Below are 17,597 nucleotides of genomic sequence, written 5' to 3'. Positions count from 1 at the left end.
CACTCTTCCAGAGTATGTGTAATTCTAACTTTCCTTTCACCATTCCCATCTGTCTCTTACGACTGCCATCTAGCTTATTAGTTCTGATGAAGATACAGTCTTGCCCTGCATGCCTACCTTTGATTTCCTGAAAAGAAATTGCCCTGGATTCACTTTGGGAAATGGATAGTAACTATGCAATTGCTTTAAAAACACAGCTTACACACAAATATAAAGAATCAACAAAGTAATACTATTAAAAAACAAAACTAAGAAATGGAATGGCAAGCTTCATGGAGGTACTGTCAATAAATGTGGTAATATTCTTGAATACAAGTAACCAATTAAATAAACTAGACCTTCCTGGGTTCTCTAAACTATTCCCTTCTGACTGTTTTAATCTTGAGAGGGAAGCAAGTACTTAGGCTTGCCAGATTCAGTAAGCTTCAGACCAGAACAATGCTCCTAACTTAAAGGTTCTTCTTGACTACAGAAAAATCATATCTGTGTTGGATATCACATTTTTATGGGTTTTCTAATGCTTACTATAAATAGAAGTTTCCTTAATAGTAATACTTATTATACACCTTGTTCTATTGCTAAGGCAACAGAAGTGTTAAACCAATTACTACATAACCATGAATATAGTCACCATCGATACTAAAACTAATACATGGTATAATTATTTATACATGTACTACATGTTGAGAAGCCCTGCAGATATTTTTATTTATTATTTGATTAATGAAAAGACTCCTTTCATATCTATTCTATGATTTTTTTAAATAAAAAAAATTCCTAAAGCTCTTTCATTGACTGAACTAATAAAGTCTGAAATATCTAGCAAACCACATATTAAGCCTTGCCTAATTCCCAAGAAATTTAGTTACATATTAAACTGTAAGAATGTTAACATCCATTTAGTTTCCTTTTCATTCTTGGCTTCATTCAAGGTATCAACACGGCATTAACAGATGACAAGCTAGCTGTTAAAGGACACACCTGAATTTAATTACATGTGAAACAAGTTCTAATACAGGACACATTAAAAATATATATATTATGAAATTCAATTATTAAAAACCTCACCACTTTGTACATATCTGTTCTGCATACTTTTCTCCCTGAAAACGTTAGGACTCCTCGCCAGGATGGCCTGCAACAAGACTGGTATGTCGCCTTCTGGATCATCACTGCCAAGGTTATCTTTCAACTCTCTGGCATTGAAAAAATAAATACAAAACATTAAAACAGTGATGGATGATTAAGAATTCACCAGTGAAATTCAGAAAATGCTGAGGCAGAAAATCAAGAAGACTTATGGTATAAAAATAAATTACACAAGCATGTCTAACAGTTTTGTGGATTTTTGAAGACGCTAATCCTAGAAGAAAAAGAATTATCAAAAAAATGACAGAGGGGAGCTCTTCTATGGACTTCTTCCCCCCCCCATTTTATTTTAAACAGAAAAAAAAAAGAACCCCAAACATTATCTTATGGAACTATAAGTTTATTTAAGAATGTTCATATTAGTTTCAAAGGAGAAAATAGTGTCTATTCTAAACTATTCAAAATAATGGAAGGGTAGGGGTGATAACTGTGCACAGAAGTTGATATTTGGGCTTGGAATATATTTTCTCCCTTACATCTGAATGTGAGTGGATCTGTCTTTTTGAGAATGTCCTCTGAATGAAATAATGTTGCCACATTGGTTAAGACAAGACCCAAGGTTACATAATTTTCCCCTCTTTATTCTGTTCTCAAATAAAGCCATCGGGGAAAAAACCCAAGTAAGTGGTTAAGAATAGCTGCAATTAGTAAGTAGCAAATTAAGTTCACAACTATGGAAGGTAAATGATAAAAAAAATTAAATATAGGCAGTATTTTAAATCTTATATTTTACACGTCACTGTTCCACTCATTAAATCTAGTAAGATTCATAAAGATGGTATCCAATGATAAAATTAATTTCTGGGGGCAATCTTAAAGCAGCTCTCCATATAATAAATCATAACTATACATGTGCTATTTTATTTCCCTTATCTCTTTAAATATGTGGTGAAAACTTTTGATTAAGGATGTACATGTATAAGAAGTGATATAATATTTAGACAGTGTTGAATTTCTGGAGTGACATAACCAATCATTTCTCAGTTTCTCCATCAGAAAATTCACATTTAGTATTTCACCTAAATTCATCAGCTTTAAAAATGGCCCTAAAGTATGTGCTACAGCTAATGGCAGAGACCTCTCCATTATAATGTGTTTTACCCTCATTCCCCTAAATAATGAACTTTAAGTTAAACAACAGTAAAAGAATGGAAGGACACGTGAGTACCGCTGAGTAGTGGGTTGTGAACTTTTTTACATTTTTGTGTTGAGGTATTATAAGTATATACTGCTTTTGTAGTAAAAAGTAAATTTTAAAAAGTATACTCGTGCAAAAGTTCTGTAAATAAGCTATGTAATTTAAGTGCATATTATTTTAAAAGTCTATTGTGTGAAAATACACACCTATGTTTATATTGTATGATAAATCCTGGAAAAAAATTAGTCCCAAATTCTGTAGTAGCCTTCCTTGAAGTTAATCTTTGAATCCTTGTTATACTTTACATGAAAAGCATATAAACCTACTCCAAATAAAGCCAGCATTAAAGTCCCTAGTGCCTGGGAATTCTAACTACTCCAGCAATTCCAGGAAAAAGGGAGCTAACTTCGCGAGCAACATTAGACCTCTGCACAGATCCATCTTGATGAATCCCAAGATTATTATAAGAACCGAAAAGATCCTCATAGAATCACATGGTCAGAACTACTGTCTCAAAATAACTATGGTCTATTTAAATCTCATTAATATCTCATCACAGTAAGGCTATATTCTCACTTGGATATTCAAATAATTTAAAATAAACTATGCATTAAAAATTTTTTGAAATAAAACCAGGAATACTGATTCTCTTAGTAAGACCAAAACTTTTCATTTTATTTTAGATTGTACTTACATGTGATCTGTTGATACCTGGTTGAGGCTATGGACAAGCTGTGAAACCAAATTATCATCCCTACAGGCCAAAAGGCAGTTCACCTCTTCTGCTATTCGTGCATTAAAGAGAAGGCTCTTTGTAGTTGTAGCAGGTAAAGGGGATGGAAGAGGCAGCTGGTTCAGGACTATTGGGAATAAAATCAGATTATTAGAAACTGAGTGACAGAAAGAAATCTCTTTAGTGTTTAAATGTATTTGGGGATTAAAAATAAGTTATAAATATAAATGTGACAAATTTATTAAAAGGCATTCTGTCTCTCCCCCAACAAACCCCAAACAACTCTATTAAAACTCTCCAAACGTCCCTTGGACCATAATAGATTATATTACTCTCTAAGAATAAAACTCTGTGCTAACTTTTCATGTCTTAAATCTTTATTAATTTAATAAATGAATAAAAAAAGTAGGGTTAAAAACTAAGTAATTTCCAAGAATTGAGACTATATTAATTATTTCTGTTATAAGATTTATCAGAATCAAATAAATAAACCAAGTAACAATACCTGACTCTTCACCAGATAGACAAGTAATGTGTGTTTTTTGTTTGTTTGTTTGTTGTTTTTTTTTTGCGGTACGCGGGCCTCTCACTGTTGTGGCCTCTCCCGTTGTGGAGCAACAGGCTCTGGACGCGCAGGCTCGGCGGCCATGGCTCATGGGCTTGGTTGCTCCGCGGCATGTGGGATCTTCCCGGAACAGGGCACGAACCTGCGTCCCCTGCATCAGCAGGCGGACTCTCAACGACTGCGCTACCAGGGAAGCCCTAATGTGTGTTTTTAAAAGCTTAAATAAATACAAAAATAAAGAGCTCACTTTGGTAGGAGAACAACGTCCCCAGAATAGGATTCTGAAGGAAGAAAAATATCTAAGGAATTTTGCTTTAAGTTATAAATTACTAAATAGTCTCTCTTCATTTTATTCTGACAGCAAACAAAAGGGCATAAATGTTTTACAGTAGTTTAAATTCAGTTATTTAATGTCTTCATATAAATGAAATTTGTTCACTTGTCTAAACTAATAGTTAAGAAAGTTAACTACAGTGTCTTTGTTTTTGGTTTAATTTCTAATCACCTATATAGTATAACTATCATGCCACTCAGCCACAATGGGTAATAACAGGGTTTTTATTAATAAAAACACTGAAAACAAATGATTACTTAATAAGTAGGGCTTATTGGGCAAATTTTTAAAATGAGGTACAGCTGAGATAACGGGCAGACCCCCCCCCCCACCCCCAAAAGAAATTCCTGGTAGTATATTTGATTCTGTACTCCTACATATTACATGAATTTATGCCTTACCTATAACAGAGTGATAACCAAAACTAAAGACTGTTTCAAAAGCTTTCTTACCTGAGTTATTCTAACCCTACTGGCTACTTTCTTGTTATGTCGGATTTTGTAAACTAGCCCTGCTGCAAAGCTGTAGGCTGTTATCTACTTTACCCCACTTAAACCAGCTGGAAATTAATAACAGAAAAAAATAGTATTTGGGGGAAAACAGATGAAAACATTTCTTGAAGTTATTTTCTTATAGCTCCTTTTATGAAGCCCCATATCTTGCATAATGCTTGCTATACAAAGAAAACTATGTCATCTCCTCACGGTCTACCCTCCCCCTCATATCTCTTTTTCCCTTTATTCAGGTAGGATAAGTACTAACATTGTGAGGAGCTTTTTGCACCATTACCCAGGGACTAGGGATTAGAGTTGCCTACCAAAAGAATGAGTCCCTAAAATATTATGCTACACTAATTAAATCTCAGGAGAATGAAGATGTTCTTAAACTTAAGTGTTCAGGGTAAAATAGGCTCTTGACATCTATGACAAACTCCAAAAGATTACTAAACATGACATCCAAAATAAACGTCACTAAGAAATCAGATTGTGTTGGGTTATCATATTTTCTTCTTTGAAAGGCAGTTTCAGTTATCATTTCCATAAACGCTTTTTTAAAAGTCTGTAATAGTTCCTCTATGCAAACCCATGCTTCTTTGGTTTTGATTTTTCTTAATGCTTTGTTTCATCTTCTTTGATCCTTACTTTTGCATTTATCCCTTTATCATATAAGACCTTTAAACAAACACACACTACCATTTCTTAATGGGTCCTTAGCATGAAACGGAAATTAAGGTCTTATCTATTATTAGTTGACTACACTAATTCTGTTACTTTCACATTTATGCCAATAAACCAAAGAAAATAATGTTGTGTGTCATTCAAAATCTAAAATCTTTACACATTTTGTTATTTATGACGCTGCAATAATTAATGTTATAGTCTCTTTAAAAATCAATGTCAGAGTAGAACATAGATAGAATAACCAAACTTACGGTCTGTGAGACTAGCAATCCCCGCAAGAGTAGTGATGGGGACATGGGGCATATCCCCATTCATCCTGAAGTTCTGGAATGGTGTTGCCTATGAAAGTACTTAGTTCAGGTGCCAGCTGTCATTACTTCCCATTTCCCAAACACTGCAACAAAAAACAAACAATTATTTGTAACAATATGTCAAATATATTACTACTAGGGAAGTGCTTAAAAAATAAAATTTTCTGCTTTTCTTGTTTGCTCAAACTATATAACAATAATAGCCATCATGCATATACTACTTACTGTATGTTACACACTGCAAAGTGCTTTGTGTACAATAACTCATTTAGTCCTCACAACAACCAACTAAAGTAGGTACTATTATTTTCTGCATTTTACTGATGAGGAAATTAATTTACATGAAGTTTCAAGTAATTTGAGAGCAAAGATTAGAACCCAAGCAATCGGGCTCAAGAGTCTGTGTAACTAGTAGGCTATATTACCAGACAGGGATACTCAATTTTGACAAGCACTATTTTCTTTTCCACATCATAAATACATAAAAATTTAGCTTCAACTTGCCTTTCTAGTAAATAATGTGCACATTATTAAAAGATTTGTCTTATTAATATAGCTTCATAAAATAAACGGCAAACAAAAGAAGTCTGCTCTACATCAATTATCTAAGACAGTGCTAAAATAGAAAACTGAATTGTAATTTTTAGTTTAAACAGTTTAAATGTTTTTTTTGAGGTTATACCTGCTAGTCATTAACTTTTAAGAGAACCTCTAAGTTTTTTTAATTAAAAACTTCAAAACAGTGTAATGATATAATAATAATAACTCCCCTTACTCCTACATCTTAATGCAACTTTACAATTTAAGTTTTTCATTAAAAAAGTAGAGGTATATAAGTAGTTAAAATTAAGAACTTTCTTTTTCCTCACTTTTATTATAAATATGAGATATACTGAGAAAACTTCCTAAAACATATATGTATGGTTTAACAGTTAAAAAGTAAGCTTCCATGGAATCACTCTAGCAATCTAGCTCCTTCTAAAGATAACAACTATCCTGTCTTTTTATCAACAGTAGTCATTTCTTTTTCTTTTTATTCCTTTAATGACTTTTATATGTACATTCTTTTCTAGTAGCTGGCTAAGGAAAAAACACTGTTTTCCTTTGATGAATGACTGACACAAAACTTGCTAGTAGAAGCCCACTATAGGGAAAAGGCACAGGAAATAGTATAGGAAAGATATAATTACTACTGGCTATCCTCTATTTTTCCTTTTGCTACACGATGGACTTTACACTTTGAAGTAATTAATTTGATTATTTAATAATCACTAAAGAAGTTTAAGGAAGCACTGCATATTTAACAGTTGCATCAAGCACTTAAAAAAATCAGTTAGAATTTAAAAGCTGACAGTCATCAAAACACAGTACAGTTTTTCTAAGTTTAGGTTAATAAGAAAGTTCCATTTTATGATTAGTAATTGATGGGGAAAAATCATTGAATGCAAATTATGTATAGAACAGCACAAAACCTCTTGTTATTCATATATGACTCACTATTGAACATGTAAATTGCCATATTCATTCAAGCAGATTAAGTAACAAGTGACTGTGTTTAAGTATTTAATTCAGAGGATAGGAACCCATAAAGAATAATACGCTAGGGGATTCTATTGTGGGCTATTTGACTTTATTCTATTTTCCTAAATTTCAGATGAGTAACATGTAAAGTAGACCCAACCTTAGGCTGGAGGTTTTTTTAGCCTAAAAAGATTTACATATTTAGTTACCACGTGTGAATTGGAAGATTAATAAATCTAACCATAATATTTTTCTCAGTTGATATAATAAAGGCATCTAAACACTCTGATGTCAACTCAAAACTGGGAGTAAGGGGGGCGAAAAGTGGGGAGCAACAGTGCTTGCTTGGTGCTTTAACTATGAATTAAGTATTTGGCTACTGACAAATATTTACACCATACTGCTGAACTGTGACAATTTCATGTAATCGAAGATTTTGAAGAACAGAAGACTTTGGTAGAAACAGACTTATAATTGTAGCTAAGGTCATAGATTTTAATGAATATGAGTAATCTATAGAAATGTTGCTGCCTTATGCTAGAAGGTGACCAAAGACCATCAAGAAACAACATTCCTAGAACTCTAAAAGTGAATATACACACTCCTAATTAGACATGGCATTTCTGGCTCTGGATTGGGCAGTGTTTGGTTCACCTGCCTCTGTGAAAGTACACTGTCTTTCGTGAAACTACCAAAACTGAAGCTCAAAGTCATTATCTCTGAGGAAGAATGTGTCCAGAATGAAATGGTAACCAAATGGTAAAGGTTATAATGAGTGCTTTAGAACTGTCGCTTAAGGCAGTGCTTTATTTAAAATCTGTGAATGGTGACTGATCAGTAGATTGTAAAATAAATTTAGTGGGTTAAGATCAATACTGAGAGAGGTGGAGAGAATAGAACTGTAAGGCTACACTGCACATTGCTTTGAGAGTCTAGGTAACATGTCTTACTAATGATGGGTCACCAAATCAAAGCAGTTTGAAAGTTGCTGATTTAAAGAAATGGAAGGGTAAAGAAAGTAGCCCACTGCATAAGTGGTAATGAGAATGAAATAAAATAATGCATGTAAATCACTTGGCATACTACCTGGCACATAGTAAGTGATCCAGAAAGTTAACAATGTTACTGCTAACTGGAAAAACACTTCCGGAGAGGCAGAGGGGAAACACAGGTGCATAAGGGAAAAGGGGTCTTTCAATACAAGTACTCCTTGCTTCTGAAAGACCTACTAAAAATTATTATCCAGTATATATTTCACTATAGTATTACAAATATGTGTAATAGTCCTAGGCATGCTCACCTACAATTACTAATCGCTAATTAGTGGAAGATATTTTGGTAAATTTCCATTTCAGCCCATTATATGAGTCTAAAGGGAACTTCTAAGCACTTGCTAAGATCTTTAAAGACCCTAGTCTTTCACTCATTTAATTTAACTTCAAAATTTATGATTTCCTAATGTAAATGATAGAAATGAAAATAAAACAGTATTGGTAAAAGTTATAATAATAATATTTAAATTGAAATGGATTTGGAATAAAAGGCAATCTCATAATCTGATGGTAGATAAACTTTCCTGGACAGCCACTTTGTACCCCACAGCCCAAAAATGTGTATAATCTGTCTCAATAATTGCACCTTTTTAGTAGCGAAAAACTGGTAGAAATGATAACTAACATTTGTTGAGGACCTACTATATAATAAAAACTGGTAATAAACACATAAAACGTACTCTCATTCAATTCTTATATAAACCTGAGGTACTAATATTCCAGTTTTATTTAATGAGGAAACTTCTTGATTTGTCCCATTATCTCAGAAATCTTTCATAAATGCAGATATGTCTCATTCTTTTTCTAATATTATTTTATAGCTCGACTGAAATATCAAATTTAAATGAATGTTATTCAGTAAACTATACCATGTAAATATAAAGTAAGGTGACTATGGCTTTATGGAATCAGACTCCTTACTTGATAATTTATAACCACGTCTATTTTGTACTTGGTTCACATTTTATGGTACTTCAAGTACTCTTACTTTCTTCTTGATCAGACTATAGAGCAGTAAGCAAAACTCACGTTGAAGAAAATCAGTCTTTGATAAAAGATTGTAAAGAATAAGTTAACACCCTCATACTTTTTATGCTGAGTTAATAACTTCTCAAAATTGGCATAATATAATAACATTTTATTAAATATTGTCAAGCACAAACCCCTTATTTCTTCCATTTCTGAGCATATCATAGATGAGATAAATGTATGCTAAATATAAGATATCAATTTGGTAACTTTTCCCATAATAGCCATTCAGTCTGCCTTAAATTAGTAAGTGAAATTCCATTAAATTGTACTTTGTATTGTTCTCCAGAAAATATGTGTCACCTTTTTTTGGACCTAACTAAAGCATTTTCCTTTTACCTGATAGTTAAAATAGTCTCAAAATGTCATACTAGGTTAGATCAATAGCTTATCCAAACCCACACAGCTAGCTACTCCTTGAGTTATAAATGGTAGCCAAAAGAACACACTGTGCTTCTATAGTATTGAGCCCTTCATGACGATGCATCCAAAATACGTATTCTGTGTCACACACTATGCTAGCCAAGCAAAGTGCAATGGTTAACAAGATGGCAACAGTCTCTATCCTTCGAAATTTGAGTCTGGCTATGGGAATGTTATAAAGGGAGTATATCTTCCAGGAGGAGAAAAGGAAAAACAATAATTGAATTAAAACCTGAACCATTTGTGACAACATGCACCTTGAAGGCATTATGGTAAGTGAAATCAGTCAGAGAAAGACAAATACTGTATGATCTCACTTATATGTGGAATCTAAACACATACACACACACGTGCGCGCGCAAACACACAACAAAACAAAACTCAGAATAAGAGATGAGAGTTGTAGTAAACAGACACGGGGGGTGGGGGAGTGGCTCGTGAGATTGGAGGAAGGTGGTCAAAAGGTTCACATTTCCAGTTATAATTAGTAGGGATGTAATGTACAACATGATGACTATAGCTAATGCTGTTGTATGATATATAGGAAAGTTGTTAAGAGAATAAATCTAAATCCTAAGAGTCCTCAGCACAAGGAGAAAAAATTTTTTCCCTTTTTTCTTGCTTTTTTTAAATTGTATCTATATGAGAAGACTGATGTTAGCTTCTCATATAGTTACTGCAAACTGAAAATAATATCAATGTGTACAGTTCAAGCCCATTTTTGCTTAAAATACATTTTCATACAAATGATAGGCATGAAAAAAGGTTCTTTATATTTTTTAACCATTAACAATGGTTGGGGGTGGGATGTATTCTGGTATTTTGGGGAATTCCCATTTTTGTAATACTTATATCTGTGTTGCTTGGATTAAAAAAAAACTATTAGACAATTATTTTATAAGTCAGAAAAACAATGATATAAAATATGTATTAAAATGAAAAACATTAAATGAGCCTTCTAATAGGTGCTGCTATATGTACACAGATTTCTCTGGTATATTTGTATAATTATCTATGAAACCTATGTTAAGAATCTACTGTATGAAGACCCTGTGCTAGGTATTAAAGACTAATAGAATATGCAGCGTACATTAATAAGCACTTTGGCCAGAGCATAAGGCCAGAAAGATGAATTAGACCCTGCAAAAGTATTTGCTATGAAATGTTGATTTTTTAAAAAATATCCTTGATATAAATGAACTTAGTAAGACTAAAATAAGAGTGATAAGGAAGATGCGGTGGTAGAGAGTGAAAATAGAGGCAGAAAGTTGTTGGAAGAATACTGCAATATTGAAATATAATGATGGTCTGATTTTGGATTCATTCAGATTAAAATGCCAAAGTAACATCCAGTTGTTGAAGATGTCTAAAGTAGGAACTTGGAAATTCTGGAATCGACAAAAGAGGTCAGAACTACAGTTATAAATATGGAAGTGATCCATAGAAGACTGATAACAGTTAAATTATAATAACAGATGAGACAGGCAAGAGACCAGGTAACTTTTGTAGTGGAAATTTTTTTAGCACTTCTTACAGGCCAGACATTAACACATACATTTCCTTAACTACCAAAGTCAGAGGATTGTGAAGATGATCTCTATTTCAGAGGTGCAAAAATAAGGCTAAGAGCCTAAATGTTTTGCCTGTGGCTACACAGCACACAGCAGAGCTGATGTGTGAACTCAGGTGTTTCTAACCAAACCTTACATTCTCAAGCATATCTGAAGGACATAAAACTGGGAAATATCTACATTGCTATGACAGAAAAGACAAACCAATAAAAGGTAAAGGAAATGTTCCTCAGAGAAGCTAAATGTTTGTTGAAGGTCTCACAGCTTGTAAGTGACCTAGTCAAGACTACAAATGTTTGGATTTCTAGTTCAGTATTCTTTATACTACACTGTCTTACATGATTATAACATTATTTTGAATAAACCAACATTTTATATGTGTGGACTATTTAGGTAATTAGCACTTTTCTTCCTTAGTAATGTTAATTTCTTTTTTTCCTTTTTTCTTTGGTGAGGAAGGAGGGAGGGAGGGCTTAAAACTAGTACATTTTTATTGTCTCAGTTTATATTACATTTAATAGAATAAGCTGTCTCAAATTCTTTTGGGAAATAGGTGGCATGTAAATCCTACGTAGCTAGATAAGTAGATAAATAAATACGTGTTGTACTATTTACTATTTTAAATAGGTAACAGTGACTCCCTAGAGTGGCACCTCTCCAGCAGAATCCTTTCACTTTATCAAGCTACCTCCAGATTCCTTTTTGCTGCCTACTATTTAAGAATGAATTTTTCACATTCTGTTTAAAGACACTTCCAAAAGACCTTCTTCAAATCCTAGCTCAAAAACAGTTCCCAATCAGCTGTCTGTAAAAATTTTCACTTCTTTAAAACATTTCTCCCTTTCTATAGTTCTAAATTATTTCCATTAAAACAAAGCTCTAAATCTCTCTCTAAACACACACTTTGCTTTTGGAATCCTAAGCTCTCTGCAGCCACCATGCTGGATACCAATAACCATCTGGATACCAATAACAGTAATGTTGTTATATCTTAATATATTTAATATGTAATAGGAGGATATATTTACATTATTGAGTACTATTATGAAGGGAAAGAGAAGTCATTAAGAAGTAAATCCGGTTGACATTTAGGGTATCTCAAAAGCACTTTATAGAATATGTGTATGTTCATTGAGAAGTAAAACAATTAGTATAACTTTATATATTTCTCTAATCAGTCTTGTTCCTTGTTCTTATCAATGTATTTCACATGCATTTTTATTTGAACTGACTTTAACAAAAGTTCATATTACTTTAAAAGGTCCCCCTTGATTATAACAGTTAAAGTGACTTACAGAGGTGCAGAGTAGTTACATGATGTCTAATGATAACAAAATACACAAAACTGCAAGCTTCATCAGGAGAAAAATAGTCCTGAGCCCTGGAATTTTTTTTTTTTTTTTAAACATAAAGGCCATGGAGGAAATTTCCAAGTCCTACTATGAGTTATCTGGGTTACTAGTACACCTCCACATCAAAAATTTTATTTCTCACATTCTTTTCCACTGCAAAAGAAAGAGCCTCTCTCAATATAGTTTAAGACCGATTATTATATCACAAGATGATTTCCTATACAATGGTATTAGAAATGCAAAAATCAAACAATAGTCATTTTATTTCTTTCTAAATGAGGTTGAGGTCTTAAAGAACTATAACATTTGGATGTAGGTCTAACCTATAACTTTTGACCATTACACACTTGATGATACACAATTAATTTAATCTAAAATATGAGAGAAAATGCTTTTATGTAAAATTACTGAACAGTCCACAAGAGGGCACACTTTCAACTACTGTAAAAATTTTTAATTCACTTTTTTCTTTCTAGTGCATCAAATATATTGGCCAGGTTCTTCTGAATTGATCATTCAACACCACTAGAAAGCAAGAGATCCTGAAGTCTGTAATTCTTTTTGTTTAAACACACAGAAGCAAATTTTTTGGATGCATATAAAATATAAGAAAAGCCTGAATACATGAAGACTTCTACATTAATATTAAATGATAAAAGTATGGAATAGTCTTATTAGCCATCTTGGTCCTGTTAGCTATTTGGACTTTGGCTGCCCTAAGAATCTTTTCAAAAAAACTCTGGCTACTTGGAAATTTATTTTTTATTACCGCAATAAGTTTAGTGAACATCTATCATCTCATACAGAAACAAAGAAAAAGAAAAAAAAATTTTCCCTGTGATGAAAACTCTTAGGATCTACTCGCTTAACAACTTTCATATATAACATACAGCAGTGTTAATCATGTTTATCGTGCTGCACATTACATCTTTAGTACTTATTTATCTTGCAACTGGAAGTTTGTACATTTTGACCACCTGCATTCAGTTTCCTACCTCCCAACCCCAGCCTCTGATAACCACAAATCTGATCTCTTTCTCTACGAGTTTGTTTGTTTTTGAAGTATAATTGACCCATAACACTATGTTATTAGTTCCTGGTGCACAACATAATGATTTGATATTTCTATACATTTCAAATGACCACCACAGGAAATCTAGTTACCATCTGTCACCATACAAAAATCTTACATTATTGTTCACTATATTCCCCACACTGTACATTTCATCACTGTGACTCATCTATTTGGTAACTGGAAGCTTGTACCTCTTAATCTTCCTCATCTATTTCACTCATCCCCTCACCTCTCTCCCCTCTGGCAACTACCTGTTTGTTCTCTGTATCTGTATCTCTGTTTTTGTTTTCTTATGTTTGTTCATATGTTTTGTTTTTTAGATTCCACATATAAATGAAATCATATGGTATCTGTCTGACTTGTTTCACTTAGCATAATACCCTCTAGGTCCATCCATGTAGTCGCAAATGACAGCAGCCATAAAAAATGTGTGTGTGTGTATACACACACATACACATAACCACATCTTCTTTATCCATTCACCTATTGATGGGCACTTAGGTTGCTTCCATATACTGTAAATAATGTGATGAACACAGGGTGCATGTATCTTTTCAAATTAGTATTTTTGTTTTCTTCAGAAAAATACCCAGAAGTGGAATTGTTGGTTTGTATGGTGCTTCTATTTTTAATTTTTTGAGGAACCTCTATACTGTTTTCCACAGTGGCTGCACATTCCCACCAACAGTGCATGAGAGTTCCCTTATTTGTTGACTTTTTGATAAGTAGCCATTTTGACAGGTGTGAGGTGATATCTCACTGTGGTTTTGATTTGCATTTCCCTGATGATTAGTGATGTCAAACATCTTTTCACATGCCTGTTGGCCATCTATAAGTCTTCGTTGGGAAAATGCCTATCCAGGTCCTCTGTCTGGTTATTTTGATCCTCATTACGTGACATATTCCCTAGGAACAATAAATCTTTAAGACACTCAGTAGGAGAATAAATGGATATGTTTCAAGTACTTTAGGAAATTCTTCCAATTCAACAGTTTAAGATCATTACTTAAAGTACCTAAAAGAACAATTGAGGGGCTTCCCTGGTGGCGCAGTGGTTGAGAGTCCGCCTGCCGATGCAGGGGACACGGGTTCGTGCCCCGGTCCGGGAAGACCCCACATACCGCGGAGCGGCTGGGCCCGTGAGCCATGGCCGCTGAGCCTGCGCGACCGGAGCCTGTGCTCCACAACGTGAGAGGCCACAACAGTGAGAGGCCTGCGTACCGCCAAAAAAAAAAAAAGAACAATTGAGAAAGTGTACACACAGAAGATATACAAAAAAATCATGATCACTCATGCATAATGTGCATTAACGATCCGTCTTCTGCCCTAACCCATTCAAAGATGTCACTTCCAGCAACTCTCTTCTCTCTCCTGTAACAATTTTCCCTCTTATTGGATCACTCCAATCAGCATATGAACATCTATATGTTGATAACTCCTACTACCCCCCCCAAAAAAACCCCAAAACTCTTGACTCCTATACCCTCCATCAAACAACTGCTTAATTTTCTGTTTCCTTTCACAGCAAAATTCCTTCAGTTGTCCATATTCATCTCTAATTCTTCTTTCTCTTGAAACCACACTGTATGTGTTTTTATTCTTATCATTCCACCAGAAGTCTTGCCATGGTTAGTAATGGCATGCATCTACATTGCTAAGTGTGATGGACAAACCTCATATCTCATCTGATTTCACTTAGCATTCAACAGAGTTGATCAATCTTCTGTTTTCCAGAACAACATACTCTTCTGGTTTTTCCTCATAGGACACAGGCCACTCCTGAATCCTATTTTGGTTCCTTCTCATCTTCCTGTCCTACCTCTGCTGTTGATCTCATCTGATCTCATGATTTTTTTCATTCATTTCTAAATTTTTTATTTATTTATTTTTGGCTGCGCTGGGTCTCTGTTGCTGCCTGCAGGCTTTCTCTGGTTGCAGTGAGCAGAGGCTGCTCTTCGTTGCGGTGCGCAGGCTCCTCATTGCGGCGGCTTCTCTTGTTGCAAAGCATGGGCTCTAGGCACGCAGGCTTCAGTAGTTGTGGCAGGTGGGCTCATTTTTGGCGTGTAGGCTTGGTTCCTCCACGGCATGTGGGATCTTCCCGGACCAGGGATCAAACCCATGTCCTCTGCATTGGCAGGCGGATTCTTAAACACTGCACCACGAGGGAAGTCCCTGATCTCATGATTTAAAAATAGCACCTGTATGCTGATGACTCTAAAATTTATGTCTCCTACTTTGACTTCTCCCCTGTACACTACACTCATATATCCAACTACCTACTCAACATCTCTGCTTTGATGTCCAGTAAGTACAGGTCTAGAGTAGAGGTTGGCAATCTTATTGCTGACTTCTGAGAGCATGACTTATATGCTTTAGATAAAAGTTTTATTAGATACTATTTGAAAATATTTTATCATCATCTTTTGCTTTGCCTTTTCATCCTCTTAATATCTTTTGGAATTTTGATGAAGTCCAACTTATAAATATATGCTTTTATGATGGTGGTGGTGGGATGTGATTACAAAGAGGCATACAGAAAGTTTCTGGTGTGATCAAAATGTTCTATATCATGGAGAGATACTGGTTACATGAGTATATCCAAGATTTCTATTTTTCAATATATCTAAATATTACCAAATTCCAAAATACTGCAAAAGTAATAATGATCATAATTTAGCAATGGTTAGAGAATGGGTGAAGGTATAGGTGAAATTAAAATGACAGCATGTTGATTACTACGGAAGCTGAGTGATGGACACTGGGCATTCATTATACTCTTCTGTTTACCTTGCACATACAAAGTTTTCCATAATAAACAGCTTTTTTCATATGTATCTTGCTTTTTCTTTTTTTTCTTTAATTTTTACTGGAATATAGTTGATTTAAAATGTATTAAGTTTCAAAATTTTTTTTAATTAAGGGAAATTTTTTGTTGGGTACAAAATATCATTGTCTCATATTTAAGTCAGAATTAAGTAAAGCCTTTTCTTTATCAGCCCTATTACTGCTAAATCATGTGCCATGAAGTGAATGTCTGTGAACACCCCCCCCCCATTCGTATATTGAACCCTAATCCCCAGTGTGATGGTATTTGGAAGTGGGGCCCATGGGAGGTGATCAGGTCATGAGGGTCAAATTCTCACAAGTGGGATTAATGTCATCACGAAGGAGACTTCAGAGAGCTCCTCTGTCCCTTCCGCCACATGAGGAGACAGCAAGAACACAGCCATCTATGAACCAGGAAGTGGGTTCTCTCACGAGACAATGAATCTGCTGGGAACTCGACCTTGGACTGCCCAGCCTCCAGAATTGTAAGAAATAAATTTCTGTTGGTTATAAGCCACCCAGTCTATGGTATTCTGTTATAACAGCCTAAATGGACTGAGACACCATGTTTCCCTCAGACTCTATTTCTGTAATTGGTACTTTTAAAAAACCAGTAAAAGAATTCAAGAGACCCAAATATAATAATTATATAACTAATGAATGTGGAAAAGATATTGGGGTAACTTTTCAGGGAAGATAACCTTGTAGAAAGTCAATTAAGACCAATAACAAACAACTCCTTATTAAGGAGCTCAATATCAAAATTATTTTAAATAGTTCAATTTATAGGAAAAGAAACAATAAATGGAAAAAGCAATTTCTCATCCACATTACCTACAGGAAGCTTTTAAATAATTTCCACTAGGTCCCTCCCACTATGCCACTTTATAGGACATAAGTATATAAATTTAAGATGTATATTTTTGAAAAATGAACTAATCATAAAATGCAGATTTTTATAACATCAAATGCCATATCCTTTCTGTATATAAGATGAAAACAATTTTTGGTTATTTAAATTCTCTCATTATCAGTCTGACTAATGTTCCATTAGGAAAAATGGATTTTTAAATTTTAAGTGGAGTTTCTGATTTATATAATGATGAGTTACACAAAAGTAAACTTTCTATGAAAGTTTACTTAAAAAGAAAATGTAACATCAACTATATCCTAAGGTAGAAGGTTAACGGAAATACAGAATAAAATGACTTTGTGTGTTATAGAGGACTTTTATAATTGTTTAAGATATCTAGGTAAAATTGGTGGGGAGGAGGGAGGTGTGCAGAAAAGAGGGATGTAAAAAGATAGGTTTGGGGACTTCCCTGGTGGTCCAGTGG

At 34.1% G+C, this 17,597-nt stretch overlaps 1 protein-coding gene across 2 annotated transcripts in view; it reads right to left on the bottom strand.

Annotated features, from left to right (window-relative positions):
- NIPBL (NIPBL cohesin loading factor) overlaps nucleotides 1-17,597 on the bottom strand; it is a 197,440-nt gene that overhangs the window by 111,051 nt on the left and 68,792 nt on the right. For both annotated transcript variants that reach the window (XM_081232739.1, XM_081232740.1), the window contains exons 2-4: nucleotides 5,352-5,494; nucleotides 2,982-3,147; nucleotides 1,069-1,196 (exon numbers count right to left, since the gene is read on the bottom strand). In XM_081232739.1, coding sequence (XP_081088865.1) covers nucleotides 1,069-1,196; nucleotides 2,982-3,147; nucleotides 5,352-5,415 — 358 coding nt within the window. In that variant the 5' untranslated portion in view covers nucleotides 5,416-5,494. The remainder of the gene's footprint in view (nucleotides 1-1,068; nucleotides 1,197-2,981; nucleotides 3,148-5,351; nucleotides 5,495-17,597) is intronic.

Source organism: Mesoplodon bidens (genome assembly GCF_964165515.1).
Source record: "Mesoplodon bidens genome assembly, chromosome: 4".
Lineage (NCBI taxonomy): Eukaryota > Metazoa > Chordata > Mammalia > Artiodactyla > Ziphiidae > Mesoplodon > Mesoplodon bidens.
This window is presented reverse-complemented; position numbering and strand designations above follow the sequence as displayed.